At 43.8% G+C, this 17,500-nt stretch overlaps 2 protein-coding genes and 3 long non-coding RNA genes across 15 annotated transcripts in view; 2 read left to right on the forward strand and 3 right to left on the reverse strand.

Annotated features, from left to right (window-relative positions):
* LOC126992778 (uncharacterized) overlaps positions 1-719 on the reverse strand; it is a 1,429-nt gene extending 710 nt beyond the window's left edge. The window contains exons 1-2 of one of the 7 annotated variants that reach the window (XR_007747039.1): positions 677-719; positions 278-315 (exon numbers count right to left, since the gene is read on the reverse strand). This is a non-coding gene — a long non-coding RNA (uncharacterized LOC126992778). The other 6 variants (XR_007747036.1, XR_007747041.1, XR_007747040.1 and 3 more) reach the window with 6 other exon arrangements.
* LOC126992779 (uncharacterized) overlaps positions 1-1,341 on the reverse strand; it is a 15,383-nt gene extending 14,042 nt beyond the window's left edge. Inside the window, exon 1 of the long non-coding RNA XR_007747042.1 lies at positions 1,168-1,341. This is a non-coding gene — a long non-coding RNA (uncharacterized LOC126992779). The remainder of the gene's footprint in view (positions 1-1,167) is intronic.
* Positions 1,342-1,614: 273 nt separating this feature from the next.
* On the forward strand, positions 1,615-3,839 carry LOC126992777 (NADH dehydrogenase [ubiquinone] 1 beta subcomplex subunit 7-like). The gene is made up of 3 exons (XM_050851583.1): positions 1,615-1,815; positions 2,541-2,709; positions 3,567-3,839. The coding sequence occupies exons 1-3, from the start codon at positions 1,704-1,706 to the stop codon at positions 3,664-3,666; spliced, it is 381 nt and encodes a 126-aa protein (XP_050707540.1). The 5' UTR covers positions 1,615-1,703; the 3' UTR covers positions 3,667-3,839.
* A 1,493-nt stretch (positions 3,840-5,332) lies between these two features.
* The window catches only part of LOC126992775 (kynurenine formamidase-like), a 13,585-nt gene continuing 1,417 nt past the window's right edge, over positions 5,333-17,500 (reverse strand). Inside the window, exons 3-9 of one of the 4 annotated variants that reach the window (XR_007747034.1) lie at positions 17,315-17,449; positions 16,915-17,042; positions 15,687-15,829; positions 15,332-15,509; positions 13,455-13,614; positions 7,911-7,989; positions 5,333-5,484 (exon numbers count right to left, since the gene is read on the reverse strand). Coding sequence is in view for 3 of the 4 variants with exons in the window: in XM_050851577.1 (XP_050707534.1) it covers positions 14,664-14,807; positions 15,332-15,509; positions 15,687-15,829; positions 16,915-17,042; positions 17,315-17,449 (728 nt within the window). In the remaining variant the exon portion in view is untranslated. Of the gene's footprint in view, positions 5,485-7,910; positions 7,990-13,454; positions 13,615-14,212; positions 14,808-15,331; positions 15,510-15,686; positions 15,830-16,914; positions 17,043-17,314; positions 17,450-17,500 lie in introns of those variants that run through there. The other 3 variants (XM_050851577.1, XM_050851578.1, XM_050851579.1) reach the window with 3 other exon arrangements.
* Positions 5,497-7,894, forward strand: LOC126992784 (uncharacterized). 2 transcript variants are annotated; one of them, XR_007747047.1, is made up of 4 exons: positions 5,497-6,753; positions 6,824-6,893; positions 6,964-7,243; positions 7,384-7,894. It is a non-coding gene; the product is annotated as an uncharacterized LOC126992784 (long non-coding RNA). The 2 variants fall into 2 exon arrangements; XR_007747046.1 differs by having other exon boundaries at positions 5,497-6,893.

The following is a 17,500-nucleotide window of genomic DNA, read 5'->3' on the forward strand; positions in this document are numbered from 1 at the left end:
ACCTAACTTGACCTAACCTAATAACCTGACCTATGCTAACCTAACCTAACTTGACCTAACCTTGTGTCTAAAGATATTTGAAAAGGAAAAAAACAGAAATTGAAAGAGAATATACTTGTCCTTATATGAATTGGTAGATATATTAATAAACAAACATACAACAGCTGACCTAACTTGACCTAACCTTGTGTCTTTTGTGAAACTAGAAAAAGGGAAGAAAATTTGAAGGATAAACAAAAATAAAACAGAGATATTTAAATGTTACCCTGCACTTAACCTGACCTGACCTAGTAACTTGACCTATGCTAACCTAACCTAACTTGACCTAACCTTGTGTCTAAAGATATTTGAAAAGAAGGAAAAAAGCAGAAATTGAAAGAAAGAATATACTTGTCCTCATATGAATTGGTATATATATTAATAAACAAACATACAACAGCTGACCTAACTTGACCTAACCTTGTGTCTTTTGTGAAACTAGAAAAAGGGAAGAAAATTTGAAGGATAAACAAAAATAAAACAGATTTAAAAGAGTTACCCTTCACCTGACCTGACCTAACTTGACCTAACCTAGTAACTTGACCTATACTAACCTAACCTAACAAAGAGAGATATTTAAATGTTACCCTGCACCTAACCTGACCTAACCTAATAACTTGACCTATGCTACCCTAACCTAACTTGACCTATCCTTGTGTCTAAAGATATTTGAAAAGAAGGAAAAAAACAAAACAAAGCAGAAATTGAAAGAAAATATTACCAAGGAAACAGTTCAAGGGAAAAAAAACAATACAAATACAAAAATAATAGTAATAATAATAATAATAATAATAATAATAATAATAATAATAGTAATAATAATAATAATAATAACAATAACAATAATAATAATAATAATAATAATAATAATAATAATAAAATACGTTTGAATGTAAGGGACTTGAGGTCAAAGGTCAAGGATACGGAGATGCGCACTGGGGCAACGCGCACCTACCAAAAAGCAATCTTGCAATATATAAAGACTCAAAATACAATTAAAACAAAAAAAACATCAATAATAATAATAATAATAATAATAATAATAATAATAATAATAATAATAATAATAATAATAATAATAATAATAATAATAATAAACACCTGTGCCCATATTAATCACCCTCTCACCTGTTCCCCCGTGGCTGTCAGGTGTGTGTCACGTGTCCTCCAGGTGCTTCAAGTATCCAGGGGGGCGTCGCTCCCTCCACGGCCTCCCCAGGTGCTTAATAAGGGGGGAAAATGGCGAAAATATGGACCGATTTACTTCCTCTCCCGCCGCCATGTTGATAAGTGGTCTCTTTCGGCAGGTAAAGGTACCGGTGTCTGGTTCCTCGGTACCGGTACTAGACTGTTCGGTACCGGTACCAGACTGTTCGGTACCGGTACCAGTCTCTCTCTCTCTCTCTCTCTCTCTCTCTCTCTCTCTCTCTCTCCTTCAGTGATTTAGGAAGCAGGTGAGAGAGAGAGAGAGAGAGAGAGAGAGAGAGAGAGAGAGAGAGAGAGAGAGAGAGAGAGAGAGAGAGAGAGAGAGAACCGGTACCATGGAGACCGGTACCATTAATACTGGTACCGGTGCCCGCCGAGACCCAGCCCAGGGCCAAGGAACAGCTGGGAGGGTCGGCCATATTGTGTTGCTCCCTTCATTGCCTGCCCCCGTCGCCGCCATGGGCACCGCGTACTCACAGTTCCTCGGCGACGCGGCCACCACGCCGAACTGCCAGGCGGAACCCACGTTCGACCCCCTCTACGGCTTCTCCGAGGGCCGCAAGGAGAGAGGTGAGTGGCCGGCCGGGACGGGTCGGGGGCTTGTTATCATTATTGTTGTTATTAATATTATTGTTATTATTACGAGAGGCTCACCTTGGCACGGTTGTTTAGTGACGGGCTCGGTGATGTCAGGGTAGGGCGTGTGTCGTGCAGCACCCGAGGCCTGTGTGTGTGTTAGAAGGGGGGGGGGTCGAGGGGGGCAAAGACCCCCCTAGTTAGCAGGTCGTCAAGTTCAGTTGGAGTAGTTTAAATATGCTCCCCTGCCCTAAACCCTCTGTGAGCTATTTTGCAGCCATGGCGGCAGCACCGCCAGGGGAGGCTGCGCTTTCGTGAATATCATCCCCTATTTTCAACAGTAAATAGTCCCTGAATGGGATTTTGAAAGCGTTTCCGTGACTGTTGAATGAGATTATATGCAGAGCCTGTGATGTTTGATAGGCAGGGAGTGAAATACTGGCAGCAGCGCGCCACTACAGCCAGTCTTCACCATGTTCTTTCTGGCACACGTTGTGCCGTTGACGTCTTGCAGAAATTATTACAATGGTGAGTTGAGGGACAAGGCTCCCAACAAGTCTGACAAAAGTTGGTGGCAAGGTTTGATTTGCCGCCAGGGTGCTGAGCCCTGCCATGGTGGTGCTGGCTTGTTAGAGTTGTTTGATAATTTATTTAAGGTAAATGTAAGTCTTGGTGTACAGCCTCTTCCCTCCCAGCCTACTAATACCCCCCCCCCCCAGTGATGCTGGCCACCCAGGAGGAGATGGAGTCCGCTGGGCTGCCCCTGGAGAAGCGTGACTACTGCGCCCACCTTGCCCTCCAGCACCGTGCGTGTCGCCACAAGGAGTTCCCCTTCGTGTACCGCTGTGCCCACGAGAAGCACGCCTACCTCAACTGCCAGTATGACGAGTGAGTGGCCGAGACTTACCTTGTGACTCAGGCATCACAGTACTGACAAACTAACAATGTATTAATAACGCATCATTGACAGCCATAAATTTAGGGTGAAAATGACTTAATTGCCAGCCTCAAAGATGCACTTTTCTCAGTACTAACAAAATTAGCAGGCGTCTTAGATGCCTGATGTAGCCTCACCTGCAGGCCAAACCTTGGCTGCAGGAAGTGTTGTTGGCCCCGAGGCAGTGTGTTGGCAGGCAGCACACCGGTCTGTGCTAGTCATGTGCATTTACTTTCTAACACTGAATTGTCTTGCTTCTTCAGTGCTGCCATGTGTGTTTCATAGGTGCTGCTACACCATTGGGAGGCTTCCTTGAGGGCTGTCTTGGATGACCCCAGCCTGGTTGTGATGCAGGCAAATTTTACTTACAGTGGCTGCCGTGATGTCATGCACTAACTTAACCCCTTCAACACGAGGAGGCGTATAATGCGTCCTTGCATGCCCCGTACCATATCCGAGGACGCGCATACTACATCCTGCCTCGCTTTAGCCAATACTCGAGTTATTTTATCTCTATATTTATGCCTACATCTCAAAGTTATCAATTGATGTTTCTTTATGTGCACCATTTTATTCTGCATGTTTTCATATATGATACATGATGATTGTGTTGAGTTTATGGCTGAGAACTTGTAATATTCAATAGCGACATTTGAAGTTTGGCGCGCGCGGTGATCTCGGATACGGCACAGGGCGCTGTTTTGGCCCGGCCGTAGTGAAGGGGTTAAAATCATAAAATTGTCACGCTGGCTATTTCTAAGTACTGCGTCACCTTAAGTATCACCCTGACACTCCCTCCACCCCACAGCTATGTCCTGCGCATGAAGGAACACGAGAGGGAGAAGAGGCTGCTGGAGAGGGCCAAGAGGAAGGCGAAGAGGGCCGAGAAGGAGGCCATGGCGGAGTGAGCAAGAGGAAGAGGAAGAGGAAGAGGAGGAGGAGGAGGTGGTGGTTTAGCTTACAACTCTCATAATTCTTCTCTGTCTCTCCCTTATTTCACCTCCGTTCTCGTGTGGTGTAAATATGTTGACCAGTGTTTGTAATAATAATGATAATGATCAATAAAATGTATATAGATTTAGCAATGTATTATTATTATCATTACTTGTATATATAATTTTTTTTATACTTACAATACTACTAACAGAAATATGACACGACAGGTTACTTACAGACGTACTAACACATATATCTACTTAATGATATCCTTTTGACGTTCTACTTACTGAAAACCTTGTATATACTAACACTATTATATAAGAAAAGTTACTTACATATGCTACTAACAGAATCTACTTACTAATTCCCTTTTTTTTTCATAGTATTACCGAAAAACTTACAATTACTAACAACTATTACATGAAAAAAGTTACTTAGACACACTACTAACAAAAACCACTTACAAATTTTTTTTTTTTTCATATTCCTTAAGAACTTACAAATACTAACAAATATTACTTAAAAGAGAGGTTACTTACATGCATACTAACACACATATACTACTAACAAAACCTACTTACGAATTCCTTTTTCAATGTGATATTACTTACAGAAACACTTATATACTAACATATACTACTAACAAAATCTACGAATTCCTTTTTCAATGTGATATTACTTACGGAAACACTAATATACTAACAAATATACTAACACATATACTACTAACAAAACCTACTTACAAATTCCTTTTTCAACGTGATATTACTTACGGAAAAACTTGTATATTTACTTAGATTTTTATTTTATTTTTCCTACTAAACAGAATTACTAACAGATATTTACTTGGATATATTACTTGATAGAGGGCCTTACTACTACTACTACTACTACTACTACTACTACTACTACTACTACTACTATTACTACTACCAATGTTACCTTATCAAATTCTCTCTTTTCTTCTTCCTCTTCTTCTTCTTTCTCTTCTTTATTTTCTTGTTTATTTCTTCATTTTCTTTTTTAATCCTTTTTTTCTTCTAATTCCTCTTCTTCTTCTTCCTTTCCTCTTCTTCCTTTTCTTTTTCCTCCTCCTTTTCCCATTTTCTTTTTTCTAACTTCATTTTTTCATCACCACCAACACCACCATCATCACCACCATCATCATCATCACCACCCATAATCAACTCCACCTCTCAACTCCAACATCATCACCACCCTCACCATCACCACCACCCATACTCAACTCCACCTATCATCATCACCACTCATCACCACCACCACCACCCATAATCAACTCCACCTATCAACTCCCACTACATCATCACCATAACACCACTCATCACCACCACCATCACCACCTCTTAACAACATGGCTGATACACTCCAAAAGCATCACGGCAGAAAAACTTGCAGTTCCCCCCACCAGATGACCCCCCAGCCCCGGGTCTATTGGGTCGACCTCCTCCTTGTCCGGGGCGATTGGGGCGACCTGGTCTGTTTGGACGCCCTCCTACACCCTGACCTTGACCTGGGAACTGGCCTTGACCTGGGAATTGACCTTGACCTGGGAACTGACCTTGACCTGACCCTGGGAATCCCCCCTGGCCTGACCCTGGGAAAGATCCTTGGCCTCCTCCTGATCCTGGGAATCCTCCTCCTCCTGATCCTGATCCTGGGAAAGATCCTTGGCCTCCTCCTGATCCTGGGAATGACCCTTGACCTGACCCCTGGCCTTGACCTTGTCCTTGCCCGCCAGCCACCTCAGAGAAGAGCTGCTCCAACTCCTGTAATGGAAAAAGGGTCAAGGGTGAGAAGGAGGGGTGAAGGAAGGGGTCCAGAGAATTTGACAACATGATATCCTCCCTCACCTGCAGAATCCTATACTGGTCCTGATATCCTCCTCTGCTGTGGTCTGGTCCTTTGAAAGAGTCCTATACTGGTCCTGATATCCTCCTCTGCTGTGGTCTGGTCCTTTGAAAGAGTCCTATACTGGTCCTGATATCCTCCTCTGCTGTGGTCTGGTCCTTTGAAAGAGTCCTATACTGGTCCTGATATCCTCCTCTGCTGTGGTCTGGTCCTTTGAAAGAGTCCTATACTGGTCCTGATATCCTCCTCTGCTGTGGTCTGGTCCTTTGAAAGAGTCCTATACTGGTCCTGATATCCTCCTCTGCTATGCTCTGGTCCTTTGCAAGAGTCCTATATGGGTCCTGATATCCTCCTCTGCTGTGCCTTAGTCCTATACAAGAGTCCTACACTGGTCCTGATATCCTCCTCTGCTGTGGTCTGGTCCTTTGCAAGAGTCCTATACTGGTCCTGATATCCTCCTCTGCTGTGGTTTAGTCCTTTGCAACAGTCCTATATTGGTCCTGATATCCCCCTCTGCTGTGGTCTGGTCCTATGCAAGAGTCCTATACTGGTAATGTATCCTCCTCTTCTGATGTACTCTGGTCCTACAAAACTCCTACAACTGGTCCAGCTATCCTTCTCCACTTCTCTCTAGTTACATGCTACACAGTCCTATATTGGTCCTGTAGCTATCCTCCTCTTCTGATGTCCTGCAAAACTCCTACACTGGTCCAGATATCCTCCACTTCTCTCTAGTTACACGCGACACATTCCTATATTGGTCCAGTATCCTGCTCTTCTAATGTACTCAGGTCCTACAACATTCCTACACTGGTCCAGCTATCCTCCTTCATTGCTCTCTATAGTCTTCCAAATATATCGAGACCGGTCTGGCGTAGGCTCCCGCGGGTCCTTTCCTCCCCTCTGCTCTGCCACACAGTCCCAACACCTATCTCCTCCTCTCATATGTAAGGTATAGGTAACATATGAGAGAAAGAAATAGGTGTTGGGATTGTGTGGCAGAGCAGAGGGGAGAAATCGACCCGCGGGAGCCAACGCCAAAACGGACTCGACAATTTGGTTTCACTTATAGTTAATGCGACACAGCCCTATACTGGTCCTAGCTCATTCCCAACAAGCCTGGCAGTGCGCTCCTTGGGCATTCTCCAGTGCACTCCTTGGCATCTTGAAGAGTCCCACGTTTGAAGGTTTGACAGTGCATTCCCTGGGCATTCTACAGTACACTCCTTGGCATCTTGAAGAGTCCCACGTTTGAAGGTTTGACAGTGCATTCCTTGGGCATTCTCCAGTACACTCCTTGGCATCTTGAAGAGTCCCACGTTTGAAGGTTTGACAGTGCATTCCCTGGGCATTTTACAGTACACTCCTTGGCATCTTGAAGAGTCCCACGTTTGAAGGTTTGACAGTGCATTCCTTGGGCATTCTCCAGTACACTCCTTGGCAGCTTGAAGAGTCCCACGTTTGAAGGTTTGACAGTGCATTCCCTGGGCATTCTCCAGTGCACTCCTTGGCATCTTGAAGAGTCCCACGTTTGAAAGTTTGACAGTGCATTCCCTGGGCATTCTCCAGTACACTCCTTGGCATCTTGAAGAGTCCCACGTTTGAAGGTTTGACAGTGCATTCCCTGGGCATTCTCCAGTACACTCCTTGGCATCTTGAAGAGTCCCACGTTTGAAGGTTTGACAGTGCATTCAATGGGCATTCTCCAGTACACTCCTTGGCATCTTGAAGAGTCCCACGTTTGAAGGTTTGACAGTGCATTCCCTGGGCATTCTCCGGTACACTCCTCGGCATCTTGAAGAGTTCCACGTTTGAAGGTTTGACAGTGCATTCCCTGGGCATTCTCCAGTACACTCCTTGGCATCTTGAAGAGTCCCACGTTTGAAGGTTTGACAGTGCATTCCCTGGGCATTCTCCAGTACACTCCTTGGCATCTTGAAGAGTCCCACGTTTGAAGGTTTGACAGTGCATTCCTTGGGCATTCTTGAAGAGTCCCACGTTTGAAGGTATCCCACAGGGTCCTCCAGGGTACTGAGCACATTGAGCTGATTTGAGACTGTCTCTGCATACCCCTGAGCACATGCCAGGTCCTTCAGGCTCACGAGATGGAACGCAGAATTGTTGCATCTCGAGATTCTGCTTGACGTAACATATGAAGCTTGAGTGTTGGAACTTGTCTATGGTCAGTTGCAAAGAATTCAGCACTCCGGTAAACCCTCAAGGATATCCTCCAACGAGTATTTGGGAGGAATAGGAGAAGGAAGAGGAGGAAAACGAAGATGATGATAATAATAATAATGATAATAATAATAATAATGATAATGATAATAATAATAATACTCACAGCAATTTGTTCTGGGGTAAAATCCTGCGCCCTTACCACCGCCATCACCATTACCATCATCAGCCAAGAAGCCCACATCCTGAAAATAGTAGTAGTAGTAGTAGCAGTGGTAGTAGTAGTAGTAGTAGTAGTGGTAGTAGTAGTAGTAGTAGTGGTAGTAGTAGTAGTGGTAGTAGTAGTGGTAGTAGTAGTATCAAGTTATGGAAAGGCCCACATATCTAAATTTAAAACTAAGTAACTAGAAATCTCTCTCTCTCTCTCTCTCTCTCTCTCTCTCTCTCTCTCTCTGTGGCTTCCCAACTCCTCCTCCTCCTCCTCCTCCTCCTCCTCCTCCTAGACCTGATAATCGAGTTTTTCTTCCTTTTTTTTTTTCTCTCTCTCTCTCTCTCTCTCTCTTTCTCTCCTAGTCCATGAGGCAAGGTGGAATTTCCCGGCCCAAGAGGTTTCAGTCCCTTAAAAAGACGGGAATTACGTGTTATGGCCGCAAGAAGGTACAAGAAGAGGATTCGATACTTTTTAAGGGTGCAGAAGGCGGATGGAGTCGGTTTGCATGACTGTGGAGTGGGATCGAGTCCTTTTAGATGGGTTTAAGATAGGATCGAGTTGGTTTCAATGGGTTTAAAGGGGATTGAGTTGGTTTACATAAGTTTAAAGTGGGATTAAGTCAGTCTAGATACGGTTTAACAACATATAAGGAGGATCAAGTCAGTTTCAATGGGTTTAAAGGAGAATTGAATCGGTTTCATTGGGGTGGAAAGGGGATTGAGTTGGCTTACATAAGTTTGAAGTGGGATATTAAGTCAGTCTAGAAAGGGTTTAATCCCACATAAAGGGAATTAAATCGCTTTCAATCGTATTATAGGGGATTGAGGTGGTTTTGAGTGGTTTAGATAGGACTGAGTTGGTTTAAATAAGTCTGAAATGGGATTGCATCAGTTTATATAGGGTTTAACTACATACAAGGAGGATTAAGTTAGTTTCAATGGGTTTAAAGGAGGATCGAGTCGGTTTCATTGGGTTAGAAAGAGGATCGAGTTTTTTTACGTAAGTTTGAAGTGGGTTTAAGTCAGTCTAGATACGGTTTAACAACATATAAGGAGGATCAAGTCAGTTTCAATAGGTTTAAAGGAGGATCGAATCGGTTTCATTGGGTTAGAAAGAGGATCGAGTTTTTTACGTAAGTTTGAAGTGGGTTTAAGTCAGTCTAGATACGGTTTAACAACATATAAGGAGGATCAAGTCAGTTTCAATAGGTTTAAAGGAGGATCGAGTCGGTTTCATTGGGTTAGAAAGAGGATCGAGTTTTTTACGTAAGTTTGAAGTGGGTTTAAGTCAGTCTAGAAAGGGTTTAAGCCCACATAAAGAGAATCAAGTCGCTTTTAATCGGATTATAGGGGATTGAGGTGGTTTTGAGTGGTTTAGATAGGACTGAGTTGGTTTAAATAAGTCTGAAATGGGATTGCATCAGTTTATATAGAGTTTAACTACATACAAGGAGGATTAAGTTAGTTTCAATGGGTTTAAAGGAGGATCGAGTCGGTTTCATTGGGTTAGAAAGAGGATCGAGTTTTTTACGTAAGTTTGAAGTGGGTTTAAGTCAGTCTAGATACGGTTTAACAACATATAAGGAGGATTAAGTCAGTTTCAATAGGTTTAAAGGAGGATCGAGTTGGTTTCATTGGGTTAGAAAGAGGATCGAGTTTTTTACGTAAGTTTGAAGTGGGTTTAAGTCAGTCTAGATACGGTTTAACAACATATAAGGAGGATTAAGTCAGTTTCAATAGGTTTAAAGGAGGATCGAGTTGGTTTCATTGGGTTAGAAAGAGGATCGAGTTTTTTACGTAAGTTTGAAGTGGGATTGAGTCAGTCTAGATACGGTTTAACAACATATAAGGAGGATCAAGTCAGTTTCAATAGGTTTAAAGGAGGATCGAGTCGGTTTCATTGGGTTAGAAAGAGGATCGAGTTTTTTACGTAAGTTTGAAGTGGGTTTAAGTCAGTCTAGAAAGGGTTTAAGCCCACATAAAGAGAATCAAGTCGCTTTTAATCGGATTATAGGGGATTGAGGTGGTTTTGAGTGGTTTAGATAGGACTGAGTTGGTTTAAATAAGTCTGAAATGGGATTGCATCAGTTTATATAGGGTTTAACTACATACAAGGAGGATTAAGTTAGTTTCAATAGGTTTAAAGGAGGATCAAGTCGGTTTCATTGGGGTAGAAAGGGAATCGAGTTGGTTTACATAAGTTTGAAGTGGGTTTAAGTCAGTCTAGATACGGTTTAACAACATATAAGGAGGATCAAGTCAGTTTCAATAGGTTTAAAGGAGGATCGAGTTGGTTTCATTGGGTTAGAAAGAGGATCGAGTTTTTTACGTAAGTTTGAAGTGGGTTTAAGTCAATCTAGAAAGGGTTTAAGCCCACATGAATAGAATCAAGTCGCTTTTAATCGGATTATAGGGGATTGAGGTGGTTTTGAGTGGTTTAGATAGGACTGAGTTGGTTTAAATAAGTCTGAAATGGGATTGCATCAGTTTATATAGGGTTTAACTACATACAAGGAGGATCAAGTCAGTTTCAATAGGTTTAAAGGAGGATCGAGTCGGTTTCATTGGGTTAGAAAGAGGATCGAGTTTTTTACGTAAGTTTGAAGTGGGATTGAGTCAGTCTAGATACGGTTTAACAACATATAAGGAGGATCAAGTCAGTTTCAATAGGTTTAAAGGAGGATCGAGTTGGTTTCATTGGGTTAGAAAGAGGATCGAGTTTTTTACGTAAGTTTAAAGTGGGTTTAAGTCAGTCTAGAAAGGGTTTAAGCCCATATGGATAGAATCAAGTCGCTTTCAATCGGATTATAAGGGATTGAGGTGGTTTTGAGTGGTTTAGATAGGACTGAGTTGGTTTAAATAAGTCTGAAGTGGGATTGAATCAGTTTATATAGGGTTTAACTACATACAAGGAGGATTAAGTTAGTTTCAATGGGTTTAAAGGAGGATCGAATCGGTTTCATTGGGTTAGAAAGAGGATCGAGTTTTTTACGTAAGTTTGAAGTGGGTTTAAGTCAGTTTAGATACGGTTTAACAACATATAAGGAGGATCAAGTCAGTTTCAATAGGTTTAAAGGAGGATCGAGTTGGTTTCATTGGGTAAGAAAGAGGATCGAGTTTTTTACGTAAGTTTGAAGTGGGATTAAGTCAGTCTAGAAAGGGTTTAGTCACACATAAAGGGAATTAAATCGCTTTCAATCGGATTATAGGGGATTGAGGTGGTTTAAAGGTAGGTGACTGATCGAGGTTTATAAATGGATGAAGGGCTTTAATAAGGGGATATATATAAGGTTCTGATGGGAAGAGAACCCGGTACTAGGACACGTGCTAAAAAAAACTGCTAATGTGCTTGAACTGGATAAATGCAGATTCGACAGACAAAGGCAAAAACTGGTTTACTATAAAAAAAAACAGACTGCTGGATGAGCGGAACAGGCTGAGCAGCAGGCTTGGAAAAAAAAAAAAAATCTAAAAAAAAAAAAAATCGGTTTATTTTACCTAAGCCGGATTTTTTTTATTTAAATCGAATTATTTGATTTTTTTTTTTTTCATTAATCGTTGTTTGTTTCCAGTGATTATATGTTTGAGTCTTATGAGGCCATTTTCGTGTATTAAACTTGGCCAATGTTAAATGAAGCCATAGATTAATACACATTACCCAAGATGAGTTTTTCACATAAAAATCGTTAAGTAGGACGAATAGTTTATTTTTTTTATGATTTTGAATATTTTTCTTGTAAGAGACGGCAATGATTCGCTGGTGCCTGACTTGCTACAGAACCACTACAGGACCACTACAGGACCACTATAGGACCACTACAGGAATATATATCACTACAGGACCACTACAGGATCACTACAAGGCCACTACAGGAATATATATCACTACAGGACCAGTACAGGATCACTACAAGGCCACTACAGGAATATATATCACTACAGGACCAGTACAGGATCACTACAAGACCACTACAGGAATATATATCACTACAGGACCACTACAGGATCACTACAAGGCCACTACAGGAATATATATCACTACAGGACCACTACAGGACCACTACAGGACCACTACAGGAATATATATCACTACAGGACCACTACAGGACCACTACAGGAATATATATCACTACAGGACCAGTACAGAACCACTACAAGACCACTTCAGGAATATATATCACTACAGGACCACTACAAGACCACTACAGGAATATATATCACTACAGGACCACTACAGGACCACTACAAGACCACTACAGGAATATATATCACTACAGGACCACTACAGGACCACTACAGGACCACTACAGGAATATATATCACTACAGGACCACTACAGGATCACTACAAGGCCACTACAGGAATATATATCACTACAGGACAGGTGGACTTGATCCTTTTCCTCTACAACTGCTTCACATGTTCTTCCTTATATAGATAGATAGATAGATAGATAGACAGGTAGATAGATATAAATCATTAGATATGTTCCTCTTGATATAACACTCAAATCATTTTAAATACGAGAAGAAGAAAAAAACATGTACAGAAAATATGAAAAGAGAGAAATAAGGAAAGAAAAAAACGAGAGAGAGAGAGAGAGAGAGAGAGAGAGAGAGAGAGAACAACAAAAAACAACAACAGCAAAAACAAGTTCGGTGCATGAACAAAAGCTGAAGGTCAAGATACTAAATAAAAAAATATAAAAACTTGGCGAGAAAAGAAAAAAAAAAGATTGATCTGACTTCCTGGTGTTGTTGTTGTTGTTGTTGTTGTTGTTGTGGAGGGAATAAAGAGGAGGAGGAGGGAAGAGTACGAAAAAGAGGAGGAAGAAAAAAGAGGGGAGAGGAAGAGGAAAAGGAGGAGGAGGAGAAGGAGAAGGAAGGAAAAGGAGAAGGAGGAGGTTGGTAAAAAGGAGGAGGAAGAAAGAAAAGAAGAGGAAGAGGAGGAAAAGGAAGAAGAAGAGGAGGAGGAGGAGGAGGAGGAAGAAAGAAAAGAAGAGGAAGAGGAGGAAAAGAAGAAGGAAGAAGAGGAGGAGGTTGGTAGAGAGGAGAAGGAAGAGACAGAAGAAATAAAAGAGGAGGAGGAAGAGGAGGAGGAAGGATATGAAGAAGAGGAAGAAGGGAGAGAAGAAAGGAGAGGAGGAGGAAAACGAGAAGGAAGAGGAGGAGGAGGAGGAGGAGGAAGAAGAACGAGGAGGAGGAGGAGGAGATAAAGATACGAAACACAAACGAACGAACGAACGAACTAACCAATTAACGAGGAGAGAGAGAGAGAGAGAGAGAGAGAGAGAGAGAGAGAGAGAGAGAGAGAGAGAGAGAGAGAAGAAAAAGAAGAGAAAGTTGGAGAGAGAGAAAGTTTAGAGAAAACAAACAAACAAACAAGTAAACAAAATCAAACAGGTAAACAAAACAAGAAAAACAACAACAAAAAAAAACAAGACTAAAAATCAAAACAAAAAACAAAATCAAAGAAAAACAAAACAAACAAACAAACTCACCTGCTCTCCAATCAACAGGTAGCAACGAACAGACGAACACACACACACACAGGTAACAAGGAGAGGTGTGTGTACGTGCGTGTGTTCGACTCGACGGGTCCGGAATGACTGAGGAACAGGAGCAGATTGGGCTGGGCAGGTGTTTGTCCTCTGTGTGTTACTAGGAGGAGGAGGAGGAGGTAAGGTTGGGGGATTTGAGGGGAAGAAAAAGAGGAGGAGGTGGGGTGGTTGGGGGGGGGAGGATATGAAATAAGAGAGAGGAGGAGGAGGAGGAGGTAAGGTTCGGGGAGTTGAGGGGAAGAAAAAGAGGAGGAGGAGGAGGATGGGGTGGGGAGGATATAGAAGAAGAGAGAGGAGAAGAAGGAGGAGGAGCTGAGGGGAAGAAAAAGAGGAGGAGGAGGAGGAGGAGGATGGGGTGGGGAGGATATGAAATAAGAGAGAGGAGAAGAAGGAGGAGGAGCTGAGGGGAAGAAAAAGAGGAGGAGGAGGAGGATGGGGTGGGGAGGATATGAAATAAGAGAGAGGAGAAGAAGGAGGAGGAGGAGGTAAGGTTTGGGGAGCTGAGGGGAAGAAAAAGAGGAGGAGGAGGAGGATGGGGTGGGGAGGATATGAAATAAGAGAGAGGAGAAGAAGAAGGAGGAGGAGGAGGAGGAGGGGGTAAGGTTGAGGGAGCTGAGGGGAAGAAAAAGAGGAGGAGGATGGGGTGGGGAGGATATGAAATAAGAGGGAGGAGGAGGAGGAGGAGGTAAGGTTGGAGGAGCTGAGGGGAAGAAAAGGAGGAGGAGGATGGGGTGGGGAGGATATAGAAGAAGAAGAAGAAGAAGAAGGAGGAGGAAGAAGAGGAGGTAAGGTTGGGGAAGCTGAGGGGAAGAAAAAGAGGAGGAGGAGGAGGATGGGGTGGGGAGGATATGGAAAAAGAGAGAGGAGAAGAAGGAGGAGGAGGAGGTAAGGTTGGAGGAGCTGAGGGGAAGAAAAGGAGGAGGAGGAGGAGGATGGGGTGGGGAGGATATAGAAGAAGAAGAAGAAGAAGGAGGAGGAAGAAGAAGAAGAAGAAGAGGAGGAGGTAAGGTTGGGTGAGCTGAGGGGAAGAAAAAGAGGAGGAGGAGGAAGAAGATGAAGGAGGAGGAGGGAAGAGAAGGAGAGAAGGAAAGAGGAGGTGGGGGTCTTCAAACTATCCCCTCTTCCTCCTCCTCCTCCTCCTCCTCCTCTTTAATCCCCACAGCAAGAGTATATGAACTTGGGGAGGCGTTCGGTGGGGAGGTGGGTGGGGAGGAAGAGGTCACACACGATGGAGAAATGGTCGGTCTTCCCCACCACTAGAAATTCCCCACGTAACCCCTCCCCAAGACAGGCCTGAGGGGGAGGAGGAGGAGGTGGGGTGGGGAAGGATTGGGTAAGGAGGAGGCGGGGAAGGAGTGGTTTTGGGATTGGGGAAGAGTGGGGAAGAGTTGAGGGGGAAGAGGAGGAGGAGGAGGTAAGATAGATTGATGGGGAAGGAAGGGAAGGGAAGGGAAGGGAAGGAAAGGGAGGGAAGGAAAGGGAAGGGAAAGGAAGGGAAGGGAAGGGAAGGGAAGGGAAGGGAAAGGAAGGGAAGGGAAGGGAAGGGAAGGGAAAGGAAGGGAAGGCAAGGAAGGGAAGGAAGGAAGGAAGGAAGGAAGGAAGGGAAGGGAAGGAAAGGGAGGGAAGGAAAGGGAAGGGAAGGGAAAGGAAGGGAAAGGAAAGGAAGGGAAGGGAAGGGAAGGGAAGGAAAGGAAGGGAATGGAAGAAAAAAAAAGAATTAGAAAAACAAAGAAACTACTTCTACTACTACTACTACTACTACTACTACTACTATTACTACTACTACTACTACTACTACTACTACTACTGCTACTCACCTGATAGTACTCCTTTGATTGTCTTATAAACTCAGGTGAATCTTCTTCGGCAACTATTACGAATATTTGAAGTCCTCCTCCTCCTCCTCCTCCTCCTCCTCCTCTTCCAACTCCTCCCCACCTCTTCGCCAGCTTCCCCACACTTCTAAGAGGGGAGAGTGCCCATGCCTCCTCACTGCTTGGGGAAGAGGAGGAGGAGGAGGAAGAGGAAGAGAGAGAGAGGAGAAAGAAAACGAATTATTATGACAAACTTACTTAAAAATAAATGAATTCAATCTTACATTCACTATTTCATTCTACTACTACTACTACTACTACTACTACTACTACTACTACTACTACTACTATTACCCACCTTGTTAGTTTAAGTGCATCGTTAACATAAGTAGTCACGAGAGGTCGAAGGTCAAATATACCGCTGAAAGTGACCACCCCGCGTATAAGGTCACGGTATGGGTTGACCTCTTCACCTGACCTCTCCTCTTCCTCTGACAGAACCTGGAGGAGGAGGAAGAAGAGGAGGAGGAGGAGGTGCTGGTTAACTCTTGCATAAGGGATTTGGACAGCACAGGGATGAAAGAGTGAAGATGCTGGTTAACTCTTGCATAAGGAATTTGGACAGCACAGGGATGAAAGAGTGAAGATGCTGGTTAACTCTTGCATAAGGAATTTGGACAGCACAGGGATGAAAGAGTGAAGATGCTGGTTAACTCTTACATAAGGAATTTGGACAGCACAGGGATGAAAGAGTGAAGATGCTGGTTAACTCTTGCAGAAGGGATTTGGACAGCACAGGGATGAAAGAGTGAAGATAATGGTTAACTCTTACATAAGGAATTTGGACAGCACAGGGATGAAAGAGTGAAAATGCTGGTTAACTATTGCATCAGGGAGTTGGACAGCACAGGGATGAAAGAGTGAAGATGCTGGTTAACTCTTGCATCAGGGATTTGGACAGCACAGGGATGAAAGAGTGAAGATGCTGGTTAACTCTTGCAGAAGGGATTTGGACAGCACAGGGATGAAAGAGTGAAGATGCTGGTTAACTCTTGCATCAGGGAGTTGGACAGCACAGGGATGAAAGAGTGAAGATGCTGGTTAACTCTTGCATAAGAAATTTGGACAGCACAGGGATGAAAGGGTGAAGATGCTGGTAAACTCTTGCATAAGGGAGTTGAACAGCACAGGGATGAAAGAGTGAAGATGCTGGTTAACTCTTGCATCAGGGATTTGGACAGCAAAGGGATGAAAGAGTGAATATGCTGGTTAACTCTTGCATCAGGGAGTTGGACAGCACAGGGATGAAAGAGTGAAGATGCTGGTTAACTCTTGCATCAGGGAGTTGGACAGCACAGGGATGAAAGAGTGAAGATGCTGGTTAACTCTTGCAGAAGGGATTTGGACAGCACAGGGATGAAAGAGTGAAGATTCTGGTTAACTCTTGCAGAAGGGATTTGGACAGCACAGGGATGTAAGAGTGAAGATGCTGGTAAACTCTTGCATCAGGGATTTGGACAGCACAGGGATGAAAGAGTGAAGATGCTGGTAAACTCTTGCAGAAGGGATTTGGACAGAACTCTCACCTGTGTTACAAGCTGCCCGCCCGCCGACCAGCCCGACAACACGACGCCCACACTGCCACGCCCCTTAGCAAGCTCGCACGCCCACGCCACGCCCTTCCTCACCTCCTGAACGATGTCCTTCACGCCCACTGGAATAGAAGTAGTAGTAGTAGTAGTAGTAGTAGTAGTAGTAGTAGTAGTAATAGTCTTTTCTCCTCCTCTTTCTTCCTCTTCCTCCTCCTCCTCCTCCTTCTCCTCCCCTGTCTCTTTTTCCTCTTCCTCCTCCTCCTCTTCTCTTCCTTTTCAATCCTCCCTTTCTTCCTCCTCCTCCTCCTCCTCTGTCTCCTCTTCCTCAATGCCTCCTCCTTCTTCCCTTTCCTCCTCACCCCTTCCCCACCCATTCCCCAATCCCCATACTTACCCAACGGGGCCAGATCGTAGCCAATGATGACCACAACAATGCTAGCTTGATAGAGGGGAGGTACCAGGTAGGCTGAGAGGTCCTTGTTTAACTCTTGCCAATAGCCCCCGTGGACGTAGACTAGCACTGGGGAAGCTGGGGAAGGTTGGGGAAGGCATGGGAGGGATGGGGAGGGCGTGGGGAAGA

Source organism: Eriocheir sinensis, unplaced genomic scaffold (genome assembly GCF_024679095.1).
Source record: "Eriocheir sinensis breed Jianghai 21 unplaced genomic scaffold, ASM2467909v1 Scaffold50, whole genome shotgun sequence".
NCBI classification, from domain to species: domain Eukaryota; kingdom Metazoa; phylum Arthropoda; class Malacostraca; order Decapoda; family Varunidae; genus Eriocheir; species Eriocheir sinensis.

Bases quoted from the DNA above. Each gene is read 5' to 3' on its own strand.
- LOC126992777 (XM_050851583.1), top strand. From the start codon at position 1,704: ATGGGCACCGCGTACTCACAGTTCCTCGGCGACGCGGCCACCACGCCG. The intron at 1,816-2,540 runs GTGAGTGGCCGG...CCCCCCCCCCAG, and splicing joins CGAGGGCCGCAAGGAGAGAG to TGATGCTGGCCACCCAGGAG. The intron at 2,710-3,566 runs GTGAGTGGCCGA...TCCACCCCACAG, and splicing joins CTCAACTGCCAGTATGACGA to CTATGTCCTGCGCATGAAGG.